This window comes from Garra rufa, chromosome 1 (assembly GCF_049309525.1).
Source record: "Garra rufa chromosome 1, GarRuf1.0, whole genome shotgun sequence".
NCBI lineage: Eukaryota > Metazoa > Chordata > Actinopteri > Cypriniformes > Cyprinidae > Garra > Garra rufa.
The window spans coordinates 40,787,630-40,807,477 of NC_133361.1; the positions used below are offsets into that span (position 1 = coordinate 40,787,630).

The 19,848-nt window shown below is 37.9% G+C and overlaps 1 protein-coding gene across 1 annotated transcript in view; it reads left to right on the top strand.

Moving 5' to 3' along the window:
* The window catches only part of syt17 (synaptotagmin XVII), a 29,568-nt gene extending 11,027 nt beyond the window's left edge, over positions 1-18,541 (top strand). Inside the window, exons 4-8 of the mRNA XM_073840654.1 lie at positions 3,248-3,399; positions 3,492-4,108; positions 5,413-5,533; positions 6,020-6,175; positions 15,584-18,541. Of these exons, the coding sequence (XP_073696755.1) occupies positions 3,248-3,399; positions 3,492-4,108; positions 5,413-5,533; positions 6,020-6,175; positions 15,584-15,780 (1,243 nt within the window). The 3' untranslated portion in view covers positions 15,781-18,541. The remainder of the gene's footprint in view (positions 1-3,247; positions 3,400-3,491; positions 4,109-5,412; positions 5,534-6,019; positions 6,176-15,583) is intronic.
* Positions 18,542-19,848: the final 1,307 nt, after the last annotated feature.

Genomic DNA, 19,848 nt, shown 5'->3' on the forward strand with positions numbered 1-19,848 from the left:
CTTACTGTAAGTGCCACAAGAGTACCACTAAGTGTAGTTTTCTCTTGATATTTTTTCATCAAAAATATCTTAATTCGTATTCTGAAGATGAACACAGGTCTTACAGGTTTTGAATGACACGAGGGTGAGTAATTAATGACAGAATTTTCTTTTTTGGGTGAACTAATCCTTTGAACCCTAACCACTGTTAACAGAGCAGTAAATCAGGTTTTGCGGGCTTATGGATGTGATATTCATGCAACAGATGGCTTTCCTGAGACATTCTAGGAAACTGTTTTTCTATTCTATGTTAACTCAAGCTCATAATGACTGGGGTGTGGAGCTATTTGTGTTCCCATGCAGGAACAGCAAGGGTAATATGATTTTAATGGAGACGTGATTCATATATTAGCAGGGATAATTTGTTATTTGAATGCCAACAGACATCACAGGCTGTCAAGCTTTTTTAAGCATCTTATTAATGACATCATTCAATGACTTTCACCAGGACTTAACAAAGGTGCCTTTAGATGTTATTTTTTTTCCATTTGGCAATACACATTATTACCAATGAGCAGTTTCCTCTCATCAAACGTCATTCACACTTGTTTAAGAATGGCCACGATGTGGTCACCAGAGACTACTGACTTATGCTGGTTTGACTGAGATCATGCTGAGTGGGAATTGATTGTTTGTTTAAAACCGAAAAACAGGCCAAATGGCTGAATGAGTTGCAAGACTTTTGATTATGAGCTCCCAGGAACAATGTAATCATAGCAAGAGATGCATCTTTATCTGAATAGAAGATGTTCTTCCAGACTGTGATGGTACCCCTGCTGAAAAAACCAGCATATGCTGGTTAGGTATGTTTTGTTGCTGGGATGCTGGTTTTAGCTGGTATATGCTGGTCCTTTGCTGGTTTATGCTGGTCCCTTGCTGGTTTTTGCTGGTTTATGCTGGTCATGTTGCTGGTTAATGCTGGTCCTTTGCTGGTTTATGCTGGTCCCTTGCTGGTTTATGCTGGTCATGTTGCTGGTTAATACTGGTCCTTTGCTGGTTTATGCTGGTCCTTGACCAGCAACATGACCAGCATAAACCAGCAAAGGACCAGCATTAACCAGCTAAGGACCAGCATAAACCAGCAAGGGACCAGCATAAACCAGCAAAGGACCAGCATTAACCAGCTAAAACCAGCATCTCAGCACCAAAACATACCTAACCAGCATATGCTGTTTTTTTCAGCAAGGACAGTCATGACATATACCTCACCACCCTATAAGTCCGGCCACTCTCGTTGCCTCGGATTGCTCCTAAGGCCATTTGTTTTAGAATCGTCCGTTGCTATGACAACTATCTCCCTCTGAGCTGTAGTCATGGACACAAAGGGTCCTTGATGATCCCCAAGGGATGACTCGGAATCAGGCCTGCACAAAGATATCCCGCGCAGAATATTTACCTCTGTAGTTGGAAAACAACTAGATTAGAACAGGATGTTGCAACAAATATTACACAATATTGGGCAATAATGTGATTGCACCTTCATTAAGAAGTGGATTTAGTCATAGTGTCTAATATAAACAACAAATGTGAGTGCTGGATTGTAAGATGTTTTATTTTTTAGTCTATGGCCTATGATTTTTAGCCTGCTTATATTTATTATCAGACCACATTGGTCAAGGAACCCTGCTTCTTGTCACATTTTAGCAGTGTATGAATTAATATCCCAATAGAATTGCTATGCAAAAGTTTGTGCCCTCTTCCAAATGTAATAGCTTTCCAGCAAATGACACTTGTTTGAATAATAGGTTAGCATGAATTTGTGCGATGGTTACTGTAAACATTCATGCAAACACATAATGTTTCATAAATATCGTACAGCTTAAATAACCCTAGACTTTCTGTTGCAAGAAAGTTTCGCTTGTTAAGAACATAGCCTGTAGCTCAAAAAGTAGAATTTGGTGCTAGCAATGCCAAAGTTAGCTGTTTTGGATCAAATGCACAACTCTTTCAAAGTTTTGGGTCAGTAAGATTTTCTTTTCTTTTATGGTAACACTTTATTTTAAGGACTAATTCTTGCTGTTAAGTAGTTGTTTATTAGCATGCATATCACTAGCATATTGGCTGTTTATTAGGTATTTTATTAGCACATATTAATGCCTTAATCTGCATTTACCATATTTTAGATCCCTTAAACCTATCACATAACTTAACAACTTAACAACTAACTGTTAATATGCAGCAAATGTAGAGTTTATTGAGGGAAAACTCTTAGTTAATAGTGAATACATGTTTCCTAATCTAAAGTGTTACCTGTGTTTATTCATTTATTTATTTATTTTTAACAAAATTGTATTCAGTGAGGATGCATCGAATTGGTCACATATTACAGTAAAAATGTTTACATTGTTGCGAAATATTCCTTTTTTAGATAGATGCTGCCCTTCAGTGAGTACGTGTTCCCTAATCTAGTGTTACCTTTTTTTTTTTTTTTTTTTTCTTTTAAAGAAAATTTTATTCAGTGAGGATGCTTTGAATCCTGTTCTATTGAACTTTCTATTCCAACTGTGTGAAGTTTAAGGCCATATTTTTAGAAACATTTGTGCTCAACCTGGAGTCTGACTTGAGTGAGCTGGTGTTGACTTATCATAAAAAATATATATTCTTGGCCTTAACTTAAGATGGACTTGAGTCAAAGTTTGTTTTATATGAACTCCAGTACTACAACACTGTTCTATGCTGAAAAAAAAAATATTAAGCAGCACAACTGTGAATTGTGTTTTGTTTGTAAGCAAATTCGTGGTAAAATGAAGTGAACAAAGGACCAAGTTCTTATTGACGTGGTCTGGATCTTCATTAAAAATAAAGTTCATCCACTCTTTCCTAATGTTAAGATCAGAATAGTGTCTTGTCTTCAGAGCCATCTTTATCGTTTGATTTATGCATAGACCTGTGTTTACCGCTCATTATTTACACTAATTGCGTGAATCGGTGGGCAGGGCTAAACAGGCAGTGATGTAGAAGCAGGTGTTGATCATCTTCTGTGGAGGCAGTGTTTAACCACACTATTACATTATAGAGTGACACATGGCACAACCTGTTGTTTTGGCAGATTGGCTTCAACATAAGCTGTTTTTAGACTAACGACAAAGTGTTGAGTTCTGAAACTTACTTGATATTTTTATAGTACAATGACCTCTTATATGTCAAAAGATCAAGGGAATTTTGATTACTCTGTTAATGACCACTTTAACAAACTCATCTCTTCCAGTGTCAATGAAAGCAATGACGAGAAAGGTACAAATTCTCACATCATGTCCGAGAACCACTCTTCTCCTGCTCAAACTGACCTCACTACAAACTGCAGACCGCCCACCTCAGAAACATCCCGATCCACCTTCACCCTGGCGGGCCAGCTCTCCAGTGAGTCCAGGCTCAACTCTTAATTTATACAGAATAAAATTAGAATGATTGCTTGAGTTTCACTTAATGGAATTTCACCTTCCATTTTGCAGGTCTGAATGCTCGACGGCCAAGCTCCCCCATGGTGGACGTAAAGCCGATTGAATTCTGGGCCATGGGACCTCGGAAGGAAGTGGTGCAGCCCTTGCGTAAGCCCCCGACACCACCAGATGACTACTTCCGCAAACTTGAGCCTCGTCTATACTCTCTGGACTCATGCAGCGATGATGTTGACTCTCTGACAGATGAAGAGATCCTGGTGCGGTATCAACTGGGCATGCTCCACTTCAGCACACAGTATGACCTCATCAACGCCCACCTTACTGTGCGAGTCATCGAGGCCCGGGACCTGCCCCCTCCCGTAACATGTGATGGTGCTCGCCAAGACATGGCCCATTCCAACCCCTACGTGAAGATGAGTCTATTGCCTGACCACAAGAACTCCAGACAGACCGGTGTTAAACGCAAGACCCAGAACCCAGTTTTTGAAGAGCGCTTCACTTTTGAGGTCCCCTTCCTGGAGGCCCAGAGACGCACCCTACTGCTGTCTGTGGTAGACTTTGACAAATTTTCACGGCACTGTGTCGTTGGGAAAGTGTCTCTTCCTCTTAGTGAGGTTGATCTAGTGAAGGGAGGACATTGGTGGAAGGCACTAGTGCCCAGCTCTCAGGTAATCACACTATTACTTTTTCAGTCATTTTAGGTGTGGCACTTCCACAGTAACTGAGAAGTTAGGCCACATAGAACTAAATTAAGTGATTTAGTAAAATCTTTTGTAACATTATACAAGTTTTTACTGTCATTTTTATCAATTTAAAGGAAACCCCGGGTATTAAAACTTGTATGGCTTTATATAACGTAAATTATGTCTCTTACTGAAATATGAAGTAGAAAACCTTTGAAAGATTTACGTTATTTAAAAAATCCACATTGTTTCGCAAGAGAGACATTATTTCAATTACATTAAATGGTTGCATTCAGTGAGCTACTGGCACTACCTTTCGGTATTTTTACCACAACATAACTCTGGGAAAAAATACTGATACAGTGACTACAGCTACTGCAAGAGCTTACAAGTGGCAATGGATAAATATAAGTGTGGGCTTAAACCAAATGCCGTACCATTGATTTTCCCCCACAAAGAGTCTAAACAACCCAGATATTGAATGAAATCTGTGCTGAGAAACTCCTTCAGTGGCTGTGGCATCATGACAAGCATTGGTATATAAGCTTTTTCAGTAGCTGCAGTCTGCTACAAGCCTCAAAGGCATCAGGGGTAAAGTAGAGAGAACAAAGATGCAGGTCTTTAGCAAGTTTTATTTGTCCACAGGCATCTTCCCATTCTTTTCTCCTCTTCTTATCGCAGTGCAGACTTACATCACTTCTCTTGTTGCCCTTTCGACTGAAAAATTACAACCAAAAGCCACACAATGTGACATTGTATCAGTATTTTATTTTCCGAGTTGTGTTTCAGTAAAAATAGCAACAGGTAGCGCCAGTAGCTCACTGAGTGCCGCTGTTTTATTTTATTGAAATAATGGTGCCCCTCATAGTCCAAAATATGTATAAAACTATATGGAGTTTTTAAATAACGTAAATCTTTCAAGGGTTTTCTGCTACATATTTCAGAAAGAGACATCATTTACATTATATTAAGCTATTCAAACTATTCTACTATTAATACCTGGGATTCCCTTTAATGTATCATTGCTAAATATAAGCACTCAATTCATTCCAAAAAAAAACTGACCCCAAACTTTTGAACAGTAGTGTATTTGTCTCTGTTCCAAATGATATTAACCCAAAGCATTTGTCAGGAAACTCTCAGATGATCCAGATACAATTTAATGTACAAATGCTTTTATAGGTGTGTAGAATTACTCTGACTTGAGTTCCAGTTTTTGACACTTAAAAAGATTTTAATTTACTAACATCATTATCATGGCATTGATTTCTCAGTGTGATGTTTTTCAGAATGAGGTTGAGCTTGGTGAGCTTCTTCTGTCCTTAAACTACCTGCCCAGTGCTGGCAGGTTAAATGTGGACATCATTCGTGCAAAGCAGCTGCTTCAGACAGACATGTGCCAAGGTTCAGGTAAATGTATTTCAGTGAGTTTTCCCTCATTCCACCCTCCACAATTTCAGAAAACTTATAGCAGAGCTTCATTGACTACAGAAAACTATGCAGAAGTATGCAAACTAATTGCCTTTGTCATGGAATAACATACTTTGTATCTGAAATAACTTTTTATGCTGACATCACTTTGGCCACACATTCCATGTGCTAAAAGTTCACCAATAGTCAAATAGGCTATGTCAGGGATATCCCTGGTCTATGTTTTAGTAAATTCGCTATTGGTCTTGCTCCATTTTGGTATGTAATGCACACTTTCATGATCTCATCAGTTCCTGATGGATAAAATCAAGCCCTGCCCAGATTTGTCCCCACTGAGTATCCTGTTTCACTGAGAAATATGCTTTATACATAAACTTTACATATGCTTTACATTACAAAAACAAAACTTGTTTTGGAAAGCAATTCATGTTAACTTTAACCCAGTTGTTTCTTCTCTGTATCCAGATCCTTTTGTTAAGGTGCAGTTGGTGACAGGTCTTAAGTTGATGAAGACTAAGAAAACATCCTGTATGAGGGCCACCATTGACCCCTGCTACAACGAGTCCTTTAGTTTCCGTGTACCTCAAGAGGAACTGTGTGAAGTCAGTCTTGTGTTCACAGGTATTGTTTTGAACATGCACACACAAAGATGTACATACAGAGCTCTATACAATGAAAAATGTAAGCAATGTCTTTATGATAACCTGTCTTGTGAAGAACGGGGAAATTATTTTGAATTATTTACTTTTTCATGGGGTCAGTAAATTTTTTTTAAGCAGTAAACAATTTTAGAATGTTATGTTTATTTGATGGTTGATAACAGAATTTTTTTCTAATGCAAAATAAAAACAGGAAAAAAATCATATTATTATATTTCAAAAAATTAGTGATAAAATTGTGATCAAAAATCAGTGATAATAATAAGAAAATCACCAAATAAAATCACAGAATAATTTCTGAAGGATCATGTGACACTGAAGACTAGAGTAATAACTGCTGAAAATGCAGCTGTGACATCACAGGAATACATTCAAAATATATATTAAAATATAAAAACATAAAAACAGTTAATTTTTTAAATAATATATCACAATATGTTTGAACAGTTTTTTTTGTTTTTTTGTTTTGTTTTGTTTTTTCAAATAAATGTGGCCTTGATGTGTGGTGGGGGGAATGAATGCGAATGAATGACACTAACTTGATCCATTACTCTAAATCCCTGTTCATAACAATTGAAACTTGGATCCAATAAGTCTTGTTGGATACCTAATATAGTAAAGGTGAAAAGCCACATCTCCAGGGTAGAACATGCCAATTTTCAACCAGGTGATATGTAGCAGTTGACCCTTTGCCTGGAGTTTGATTGACAGGTGATCTGACCAATCATAACACAAATTCTGACTTTTTTGTCCGACACACAAACCAGACAGGAGAGTAGATTAACATCAGTGGACTTGAACCTGAAAAAATAGTGTGTATTGACATCTTTTTGCGGTTGAAACAAGATACTGTCTAATGTTCATTCATGTTTACTTTGTGCTATAACTTAAAGAGGAAGAGATGAACAGTTCACGTGTTGCTTGAACTGAGGTGCTATAGCAGTGTTGCCCAACTCTGTTCCTGGAGATATACCATCCTACAAAGTTCAGCTCCAACCCTGATCAAACACACCGAAACCAACTAATTAACTAAACTAATTATTATCTTAGGTACCACTTGATATATCCAGTGTTGGAGCAGGGCTGCAATTAAAGTCGATCTCCAGGAACAGGATTGGGCACCCCTGAGCTACAGCGATCTGTCACATCACATTAAAGATCCACAAAATGGTATTTATTGTTTAAATTTAATAAAAAAAGGACAAAATATGAAAGCTGAAACTTTCTTTCACACTAAAAGTAACCAATTCTGTCTTGTCTGTTGGCACATTGTCAGTGTCCTCTTTGCACCGCAATGTGTTTTTCACTGCATGAGAACATGATGGCGTCAGAGGGCCATGGCTTGGCAGACATAGCAACAGTAACAAAATGGGGGCGGGTCTTTGCAAAGGGTCAGTTCCTTACAATTAGTGTAATCTAGCTTGTGACCAATGGCTGCCATGGGTCACCTCATTAAGGTTCATTTAAATTCCAATAGGATTTATTCAATTACAGATGCTGCCAGTCAGAGGCTGGCCCGGACAGTTGCTCATGCTGAGATTTTATGCACTGGTACACACTGTCTTTTAATATGTGCACTCATCAGCCAGGTGCATCCATGCACTTCGATTGCATAGGGCTGATGGTGGCCTGTGCTCATAACCTGCCATTTGAGACCGTACAGAGAAGTAAGCCCAGCCCAACGTGTTGTTGATGCAGGTTTACTCAGGTTTAATCAGTGCTAAGTCAACAGTGATATTTACAGAAAGTTATATCTCACACTAAAGGGTAAGTGCAGCTTGTACCCCATCTAGGCTGGTCAGCATGTGTCTCTTCCCAGTCATACCATCCAGGGCTGCCTGCCCACTGCTTCTCTCTGATGTTTCAGACTACAAAGACCTGCAATCAAACACTGCCTACAATCCCACCCCTGCTGAGCCTCTGTCTCTCACTCCTGGTCTGTTTAATGAGACTATCTCTCTCATTTTGTATCTCTTTCTCCTCTTTAGCTCATTCTTTTTATCAGTTCTTTTACTGTTATTTCTTTGCATTTCTCAGTGTCATTTTTCACAAGTATCACTTTAACTGAAGGAAGCCTCTGACAGAGCAGGTAATGGGAGTTTAATGGTGGTGTTCTGTCCATATGCTATCCATAAGCAGTGAGTGGAAACAGATCTTCTGGCTCTATTCAACATGAATCCCATCAGGCAACTATGCACACCCAAAGGGGTCAAAATTGTTCCCAGTACTCATAATCATAGGTGGATTGATTTCACTAGTGATTTGAGACTTCTGAACTGCTCTGTGTATTTCATATTTTATTTACACCGATGATATGATCAATAATATTAAAGCATTAGTTCGCTTCCAGAATTAAAATGTCATCCATGTTGGGCCATTTTCAAGTTGGAGAAGAAAATTAAATGGAGTTTTTCACCCTACCCTACCTTTTTGAGCCGGAGTACATAGACAAAGAACTAACCCTGTGTTTTCCAACTTGATTACATAATGCATGAAGTTGCAGATGTGCATGGCGGAGCTAGTGCAAATTGAGGTTTGTGGTTAAAAGGTATATATCTCCCTCTGAAGCTGCATTGAAACTGCAATTTGGACCTTCAACTTGTTGATCCCCATTTAAATCCACTATATGGAGAAAAATCCTGGAATGTTTTCCTTAAAAAACCTTCTTTTCTTTTTGATTAATCAGATATTTAAAGAGGTACAGTGAGGAAAAAAATTATTTGATCCCCTGCTGATTTTGTATGCTTGCCCACTGACAAAGAAATTATCAGTCTATAATTTTAATTGGTAGTAATAATAATTTTTGGTAGGTTTATTTGAACAGTGAGAGACATAGTAACAACAAAATTCAGAAAAACACTATTCAAAAAAGTTATGAATTGATTTGCATTTTGAGTGAAATAAGTATAAGTATTATTTAAAGGCAATGCTCGTAATCTCAGCTTGTTACCTGTATATAAGACACCTTTCCACAGAAGCAATCAATCAGTCAGATTCCACAACTCTCCACCATGGCCAAGACCAAAGAGCTGCCCAAGGATGTTAGGGACAAGATTGTAGACATACACAAGGCTGAAATGGGCTACATTTACGGGACAGTCGTGGCCTAATGGTTAGAGTCGGACTTACCTGTAGGTTGCGGATTTAAGTCTCAGGTCCGTCAGAGATTGTAGGTGGGGGGAGTGAATAACCAGTGCTCTCTCCACCCTCAATACCATAGCTGAGGTGAGACCCTTGAGCAAGGCACCGAACCCCCAACTGCTCCCTGGGCGCCGCAGCATTGGCTGCCCACTGCTCCGAGTGTGTGTTCACAGTGTTGTGTGTGTGTATGTGTTCACATACTGAGTATGGGTAAATCTCTATGTAACCACCTCAATATTGATATGGTAATATTGAGGTGGTTACATCTATAGCTGTAAATCTCCCTCGGTCTGGGGCTCCATGCAAGATCTCATCACTTTCAATGATCATGAGAACGGTGAGGAATCAGCCCAGAACTACACAGGAGGATGATCTCAAGGCAGCTGGGACCAATGTCACCAAGAAAACAATTGGTAACACACTATGCCATGAAGGATTGAAATCTTGCAAGGTCCCCCTGCTCAAGAAAGCACATGTACAGGCCCGTCTGAAGTCTGAATCGAAATCGAGCTCTTTGGCATCAACTCAACTCGCCGTGTTTGGAGGAGGAGGAATGCTACCTATAACCCCAAGAACACCATCCCTACCGCCAAACATGGAGGTGGAAACATTATGCTTTGGGATTGTTTTTCTGCTAAGGGGACAGGACAACTGCACCGCATCAAAGGGATGATGGACAGGGCCATGTACCATCAAATCTTGGGTGAGAATCTCTTTCCCTCTACTAGGGCATTGCAAATGGGTCATGGATGGGTATTCCAGCATGACACTGACCCAAAACACATGGCCAAGGTAACAAAAGAATGGCTCAAGAAGAAGCACATTAAGGTCCTGGAGTGGCCTAGCCAGTCTCCAGACCTTAATCCCATAAAAAAATCTGTGGAAGGGGCTGAAGGTTCGAGTTGCCAAACGTCAGCCTCAAAACCTTAATGACTTGGAGAGGATCTGCAAAGAGGAGTGGGACAAAATTACTCCTGAGGTGTGTGCAAACCTGGTGGCCAAATACAAGAAATGCCTGACCTCTGTGATTGCCAACAAGGGTTTTGCCACAAAGTAAGTCATGTTTGGCAAAGGGATCAAATACTTATTCCACTCATTGAAATGCAAATCCATTTATAATTTTTAGTTATTCTCTCTCTCACTGCTCAAATAAACCTATCATTAAAATTATAGACTGGTAATTTCTTTGTCAGTGGGCAAACATACAAAATCAGCAGGGGATCAAATAATTTTTTTCCTCACTGTAAATGATAGTGTTTAGGTCAGCATGTTGGCTTGACGCAGTTATGTTTGAGCTGGAGATTTCGCTAACTTTCATATATGCTTCCTTTCATACATTGTGCATTTGGCGTAGTTGATATTCATGCATTATGCATATGTTTCCTCAGCTTTGGTATTTCCCATTCTAAACCAGCAGTAATGATCTGTACCTCATCAGAACTGTGGTTTTATCAAATATGAACGAGCCCAGAGCAGTGGAGTTCCCTCAGGACCGTTGACTGTGACATAGCTGGTGATGTCATCAGCCCAACATAGCGAGTCCAGTGCATGTGTCTGCGCCAAACACGAACCACGCCTGTTCCTTAGCACGCCTGTTTCCTTTTAGCTGATGATGTCAGCCATCCCAACAGCTCAGAGTTTGCCTTCTAACGGACATATATTTTTCAAAGCATGAGAACAAGATTAATACGGTTTAACAAACTCTTTTATTTGAATTATAGAATTATTGACAGGGATTATTTCAGTTATTCTTGTTTGAAGGATTGCTCAGAAATTCAACAGGATTTATGTTCTTTCAATCATTAATTGAGTAATTCACAATAGTTTTATGAATGGAATCAGATTTATTCAAAATATTAAGCTCCCACACTTGGGTTGGAATACAGCACAAGAGTCTTGTGTGATATTTCTCAAAATTCACATTTCTGGTTCCTCAAAGGAACATCTGCTGATGCAGTCTGAAGGTTCTCGAAGCAGCTCTCCACTATAAATAGGAGTGTCTCCCATCCTTTTTATGCGGTTTAACTCATACCTTGAATTCATATAATGATGAGAAAAAGGAGTAGCTAAGATAAATACTGCTTTCACTCCTGTAGGCTGTAATGACAGCTTTAGCTGTAAACTTGAGCCACACCGGACTAATCAATGTCTACTCTGTTTAAGTTTATGTTCGTATTGTTACATATAGTTTTTCTGTATAATATTGGACATTGTTCTTAACCTGTCATTTGAGTGAGGGTATGTATGTGATTTTTATTTTTATTTTTTGTTTTGTTTTGTTTTGTTTAGTTTTTTTGCTTGTTTTTGGTTTTTATTATTTATTTATTTTTGTTTTAATTTGAAGTAAATTGTGTTGAGAAAATGTAATAAATAAATCATATATAAAATAAAAAAAACTTGAGCCACACCAAGGTGAAGGAGTCATTGGCATGCAGTAGGATAAAGCTCTTCTCAAGAGCTGATGTTGCTTGGTGACGGCGTATCACCAGCTCTGGTCTGCAGCTGGAGTCGTGATGCTGTGAGATCCTTGTCTGGAGTGCGGCTGCATCACTGGCTGCCACCTCTGGGCTTTGTGACAATATTATATGCGCTTCCTGCTATTTTCCCAGCACTCCACTGTCAGTTACAGGAAAGTGGGGAAAAGCACGGAGAAGGAAAGTCTTCAATCTTGTTTATGAGCAATGATGAAATTAACAGGGCCTCGTACTCTGACCCAACTCCATTATCAAAATTGGATTGAGGCGGAGAAAAACTGATTGATAGAAACAATGAATAATAAGCCAAAGAAACAAGAGGACATGTTTGTTTTACACTTATTGTAGTATCATTGATTTACTATTATAGTTTTTTTATAGAATTATATTTTATTTTATTTTATATATTTATATTTTAAGTAAGCACTTAGGTACAAGAGTGCTGTATGCCGTTTTCCACTTCGCATCATGCCTAACAATGCCCTTCAGCCATGACTTATTCACAATAGAGGGTTTGTAATTACATCACAGTTTAATCAGTTACCTGGATATGTGGCCATATTGGTGATACTCAGATGTAAACAACAGCATGGACTGCACGGTTCATGTACTACTGAAACTTTGTTCTGCTAAAAACATGCGGAAAGCTGATAAATCATAGAGAAGGATTTAATAAGCTGGAAAGGTTGCGATTTTTTTTTTTTTTTTTGACAAACTAAAGTTAATGGTAATACGAGCAGTATTAATTCAGATATTAGCCTAATATTTCACCTACCTGACCGGAAATAAGAACAAACATGAATGTTGTCAAGATTCTTGCACTGGAAATCCTGGTTCAGTTTGGTCAACCACAAACACCTTTTGTTCCTCAGACAATTTTTTCGAACTCTTCTCCTTGATTTGTTAAAACGTTTGGCAGTTTATGTGGCAGTCTATAATACAGCCAAAAACATGACAATAATTGACCATTTTCAGCAGCAATTATCAGCAAAATATGTGGGTTTCGTTCAGTTCAGTGGCATTGTTTATGTTCTATGTTCTATTCCACCAATATGGCCGATTGATGAAACAGTGAAAACACTCTATACAGCACAAGTACCTTATTGCTTTTATAAAATGGTTTTATACTACAGGGCCATTGAATGCTTGAATCTGATTGGCTGACGAACGTTCTAATGGTGTGCATTATTTTCAGGGAAATGCGCGGCAAACGTAGTTCCAAGCAGCTTTTGACCGCATTACATGTCCATATCACTTCGCCACACGATTTCAGTTATTTTAAAGGTCCTTATAGCCCAAAACACCAAAATAACCAAAACTCACAATGACACGGACCAAACTAATAAATGCAGTAAACAACAGGATAAAAACGTCAGATTATGTCCATGTTTTTTCCACAATATTACGTTTTATTATGTAAAGAAAACACAAACACTATTTTTCTCGCTCTCTCCCTCACAGACGCACACACATACAGTTAGCACTCGTGTTAGCATTCGCGCTAATGTTGTTAGCGCTGCTCTGACATTTAAAAAATGACATGACAGTTCTCACGCGAGGTAACAATGGCGTGGTCTTGAAGAAAATGAACTTAAAATTTAACTGTTAGTAGAGACGATGCTGCCAGTCACCTTTGAGAGACGCACAGACTTGAGAGAGGTCATTTATGATCTTAATCTCTCTCCCCCTCTCTCTTTCTGTCTGTCTGCTTGTCTGTCTAAACTTCATTATTAACTGCATTAGTTTGCTATCAACGGCTCAAGCGTCGTTACTTGGTCTAAAATGACGTTTTGGAACAAGCAACAAAGCTGTTGAATGAGCTGCGTAAGAAATTAATCCTACTCACAGTAGCATTTTAAGGATAAAAACAGGACAAATGTCTTGAAATATATCATCTGATCGATGTCTTGAGGTGTGGTAACTGTAGTATAAGCAGAATAATTGACTTCGGGCCGTAGAATTCTACGGAAATAATGCACACCCAAGGTGTAACGCATGTGTTTTTGTCATTAATATTAGTGTTTAGTTTTATTTTTTAGGTTTAGTTTATTTATTTTAATATTTTTGTAATATTTTAAATGGTTAATAAAAATAACCCTGATTTGTGTGTAAGTAGGTCTAAAGCGGTGAATGAGGGAAAAGCTTAATTTATTAATTCCAAATAGCCATTATTGCTAATAAGATGTGAGTCAAGTCAAGTCACCTTTATTTATTACAGTTAGAGCTTTACAGTAATAAACAGGAGAATAAGGATTCAATAAAGCAAACTGAGTTCAATTCTGCTGTGAAGCAGCTCTAAAAAGACAGTAATAAACAGTCATTATTCAGTTGAAATCCATTCATTGTTGATTCAGTTCATGCAACAATACCGCTCTCACACTATACATCATGTTCTCACGCAGTGAAAAATACATTGCGGAGCAAAGAGGAAACTGACAACACGCTGACAGACAAGACAGAGCAGGTTACTTCTGGTATAAAACAAGGTCTCAGCTTTAAAATGCTGGCATTTTTCAAGAAATTCAAACAATAAATACCGTTTTGTGGCTCTTTAATGTGTCACGACAGATCAGTGTATTGCCTTATTAGATCAATCAATATGTGAACTTAAAACACGAAATAAACATGAATGAACATCAGAACTTATTTTATTTCAACCGCAGAAAGACGTCAATACAATTTTTCAAGTTTAAGTCCACCAAAATTAATTTGCTCTCCTGTCAGATTTGTTTGTCGGACAAAATGGCAGATTCAGCGTTATGATTGGTCAGATTGCCTGTCAGTCAAGCTGTTTGTGAAGGGTCAATTATGAAATGACTTTCATTCGTCTGTAAAGCAGCTCTGGAGAAAACAGACTCTTCTTAAAGGAGAAGTCTGGTGTGATATTGACCTAAAGTGTGTTGAAGCATGATACCGAGTGTGAACTTACCCTTCATAGCTCATGTCGGCTTGTCCACTGCAGTCCGAAATCTGGCGTTAGTTAGCCGATGCTAACAACAGGTTGTCAATGAGGGTGAATAGGGCATCGGACTAGCCATGTAAATAAATCACTTTTTTTTTACGGGTTTTACACCATTTACGAGGCACAAAGTAGCGGCACACTTCATTGGTAGACTTCCAAGGGCCCTGACGTTTAAAACGAGACATTGAGAACTTTGAAAAAGCACCGGTAGTTTATTTACAAGAAGATTTATACAGACATTCCCCTTAGTAAAATTACCGTTCGCCGCCATCTTGAATTTAGTCACGATAAGTCGAGTGACGAGCAGAAAGGAACTTATCAGGTTATCAACTTATCAGGTTGTAGTTTCCTTCCTGCTCGACACTCGACTTATCTTGACTACATTCAAGATGGCGGCGAACGGTAATTTTACTAAGGGGAATGTCTGTATAAATCTTCTTGTAAATAAACTACCGGTGCTTTTTCTGAGTTCTCAATGTCTCGTTTTAAACGTCAGGGCCCTTGGAAGTCTACCAATGAAGTGTGCCGCTACTTTGTGCCTCGTAAATGGTGTAAAACAGTGATTTATTTACATGGCTAGTCCGATGCCCTATTCACCCTCATTGACAACCTGTTGTTAGCATCGGCTAACTAACGCCAGATATCGGACTGCAGTGGACAAGCCGACATGAGCTATGACGGGTAAGTTCACACTCGGTATCATGCTTCAACACACTTTAGGTCAATATCACACCAGACTTCTCCTTTAATCTGAATGGTTTTAACATTGATTTTTATGTTTTTTCCTTCTTAGTTTACGGACATAACGTGAAGAGTAGCAATGATTTTGTTGGCCGCATTGTGATTGGCCAGTTCTCCACTGGCCCGCAGGAAACCACACATTGGCGCCGGCTTCTGGGCTCCCAGCGCACCCCGGTGGAACAGTGGCACAGCCTGCGCTCCCGTGCCGAGTGTGACCGCGTCTCTCCGGCTTCACTCGAGGTCACATAATACTAATACAGGACAGTCATTGAAGGTGAGATAGAAATCTATGAAAAAGAACTTCAACTTCTAACTTAAAACACAAATATCTGGGATTGTCCCAACATTTCTGTGAGTAATTTTTAACGTTTTGAAACATAAACTAATAGATCTGTTCTCTATATAATAGTGGGCTCTGTCTTGTGATTATTTGTGTTCACTCTCCCTCACCATTATTATAATGGGGAGATGTAGACTGTAGAAAAGATCTCAGAGAGTTTTTCTGTTTCTGATGACGAGCAGAAGCCTGCTGTCCATGATTTCTTTTTATCACACTGATACTATCTTACATGGGAGCTCAATAATCTCATAATCTTCTGATCCTCGGCTGCATTCAGGCTGCTCAGGTGTCCAGAGGAAAGAGCAGCTGTGAGGCTCAGGCAGTGAAACCACACCTAACCACTGGTTTGGTCTGCAGTGTTTTAATAATCATATTGTTTCTTTTTTCAGATTTCAATATGATTGCAGTTTTTGAAGTAGTTGGAAATCTGTGGCAACACAGTCGATCGTTTTGAATGTTTAAAGTACAATTTTACACCAAAGCTTGGTTTTGTCGTGTTTTGTGACCCATTTTACTGTTCTCCATGCACATAATAATGTTTGTGAGCGTGCGTTTGGTAAATGTTTGCACTTACGGCAGCTGAGGTCTACAGAAACCCTAAGAGGCCATGCGTTATTGTATTTATATCCTACAAGTTCACTTCCAGAATAAAAATTTCTTCATAATTTACTCACCCCCATGTGATCCAAGATGTTCATGTCTTTCTTTCTTCAGATTAGAAAATTAGGGATTTTGAGGAAAACATTACAGGGATTTTTCTCCATATTCAGTGGTGGACTTCAGTGGTGACCAATGGGTTGAAAGTCCGAATTGCAGTTTCAGTGCAGCTTCAAAAGGCCCTACACAATCCTAGCTGAGGAATAAGGGTCTTACCTAACAAAACAATCGGTTATTTTCTTAATACAATTCAAATGTATATACTTTTTAACCACAAATCCCCGTCTGGCACCAGCTTAATTTGATGTGGGCAGAAATACCAACCCAGTGTTTACAAAGTGACTGTGAAAAAAAACGCCCTTTACAAAAAAAGATAAAACACTGATGTTGGACACTTTTGAAATTGGAGGTAAACATGAGATTTTTGATGCGAGTTCTTCGTCCTATCCTACCTTTTTTAATCGAAGTACACAGATCTTTCCAACATGATTACACAATGCGTAAAGACACACATGCATTTCACAGAGCTACACTCTTAAAAATAAAGAAGCTATAAAAGGTTTTTCACAGCGATGCCGTAGAAGAACCATTTTTGGTTCCACTAAGAGCCATTCAGTCAAAGGATATTTAAAGAACCATCTCTTTCTTACCTTTTTATAATCTGAAGAACCTTCTTTCGCCATAAAGAACCTTTTGTGAAACAAAGTTTCTTCAGATGTTAAATGTTCTTTATGGAACCATTTAGACAAAAAGGGTTATTCTATGGCATTGTGAAGCACCTTTATTTTAAAGAGTCTAGTGCAAGATGAGCATTTGTGGTTAAAAAGTATATAAATTTAAAAAAAAATTAAATGGCAGATTGTTTCACTAGATAAGACCCTTATTCCTTGGCTGGGATCTTGTAGAGCCCTTTGAACCTGCAATGAAACTGGAATTTGGACCTTCAACCTGTTAATCCTCATTGAAGTCCACTATATGGAGAAAAATCCTGGAATGTTTTCCTCAAAAACCTTCATTTCTTTGTGACTGAAGACATGATCAGGACATGATTATCAGGATTTTTTTATTCTGGAAGTGAACTTCCCCTTTAAAGCTTCTGTAGAGGTCTGTATCACCTTGTAAATGCATTAGTGTTAGTGTCTACACAACAGTGAACATGTTTTCACAGCTTGGACAATGTAATGCTGTTGCAAGAAAGTGCAGATAAATGAATTTCTCTTTGCTGTGTTACCTTCACTCCACGCTTTTGCCAAGTTCAGTTAATGTACTGTATTATCGTCTTGGAGCTGTGTTTTGTCTCGACTCTTTCTCAGTCAATCTATGAAGTATGTATAAATAGGATACGTTTGGGGGGGGGGGGGGTATACTTGGCATATAAATCGAAGTGCAATCAGAAACATTACTGTATGTCTTCTAAATCTTTCTTCTGTGTGACCTTTGCGAGATAAGTGTTTGTTTCAGGTCAGCTGTATGTTTCCACCAATGTCAATGTTAATGTAGATGATAACAAATGATTAGAGTCGTAATACTAACACATAATAATAATAATGACACTGTGCCAATGAAGATATGTATCTATCTATTTATTTATTTAGATAAAAAATGCATATAATAATAGCTATACAATAATCTCTAAAACATATCTGTACATATATATAACTTAAATTGTGTACAGAGAATTGAACAAAGCATGTTGCAATATAGATTAAAAAAAAAGAAATATAGATAAATCATGATTTTAGTTTCAAAGGTGACTGTTTTTAACGGTCTTCATTATATTCTAAACAAAAATGTTCCGTCCACTGTCTCCCTGTCTGCTCTGAGAGTTTGTTCCGCTGATACTGTCCATGTAATGGTTTATTAAGTGTGAGTAGAAATGAAGCAGACCTCTGATTAGCAGAATCCCTTTAAAGGTCTCCTCCACAGAGATTGTTATGTGTGATCAATCAGAGAGATGTAAGTGAGGAAAGTGTATTTTGGATGTAATGCATTAAAGTGATGTTTATTAATGCTGCTCCCTTTGTTTTACCATGCTATTTCATTTCTATATTTTTATAGAATCTTATATCTGTCATATTTCATATACCTTGGTTGGACATCCAATAATCCAATAATCCAACATCATTAGATTATTTTAAAAAAACTGAGTAATCTATATGTTATTCATTTTCCAATTGCAATGATGACCTTGGCAATACACTAATTAAATCACAGCAAAATGATTCAGGCTTGTTTGTGTAAAAAATGTTCTCTCTGCAGGATTTATGGGGGAGATAATTACTCTGAGGTTTACAAGAGGGTCAGTTAATTACTCTCTTCAGCAACAGGGGAACAGCTTAACCCCACTGTCCACATGAGTCCTGGGTCGGGCACATAATCATCAAAACAACTCTACGAACTGGAATATTCCTCTTGACATAATTCAAAACTCCCATCTAGAAAGGCAATTTAAGTTGAGGTTTTGAAATGAAAACTTTAAAATCTTATAACAAAAACGAACTTTTAATTTTATGGTTCCCACTTTGCTGATCTAATCATTTCATCGCCACATTTTTAAAGCAGTGTGCCGTGTGAGACAATGTAAAAAAGACAAAGTGCAATGGTCATCCATCTATCAAGTTTGCATAGAAAAACAATTGGAAAAGTACAGTGGAATACAAAAATGTGTTCTGTATGAACAGCCCCTAATATAAAATGTTTTCAAAATATCAACGTATATTCTAAATAAAAAAGCATAATTGTTATTAAGCTAATCTATTGCGTGACAGTGTTGAATTTCTTTAAAGTGATTTAAAGAGCTTTCTGACTCATAGACAGCAACACAACTGACATGTTCAAGGACCAGAAAGGTAGTAAGGACATCATTAAAATAATCCATGTGACATTAGTGGTTCAACCATAATTTTATGAAGCTACAAGAAAACTTTTTTGCGTGCAGAGGGGAAAAAAACACTTTATTCAACAGTTTATTTTCTTTCATGTCAGTCTTCGACGTGCGTTCATGAGAGTACCATGAAATTATAAAATTATGGTTAAACCACTGATGTCGCATAGACTATTTTAAAATGCACTGTAAAAAATAAATATTTGAGAAAACTATAAAAAAGGAAACCTGATGCAGTAAGATTTTTGAGTTCTCTCAACAATAGTTTTTATACTTGTTCTTTTCAGTAAAGATACTTTGTTTAGCCAACGTAAATTTGTTTGTTCATGCAATGCTGATTGTCTTATTTTGATAATAGAAAAATTCTTTTCACGGCTACTGAAACAAAAATTACTGTTGTTGAGTTAATTTTTTCTGTTTCTTGAATAAAAAAAGA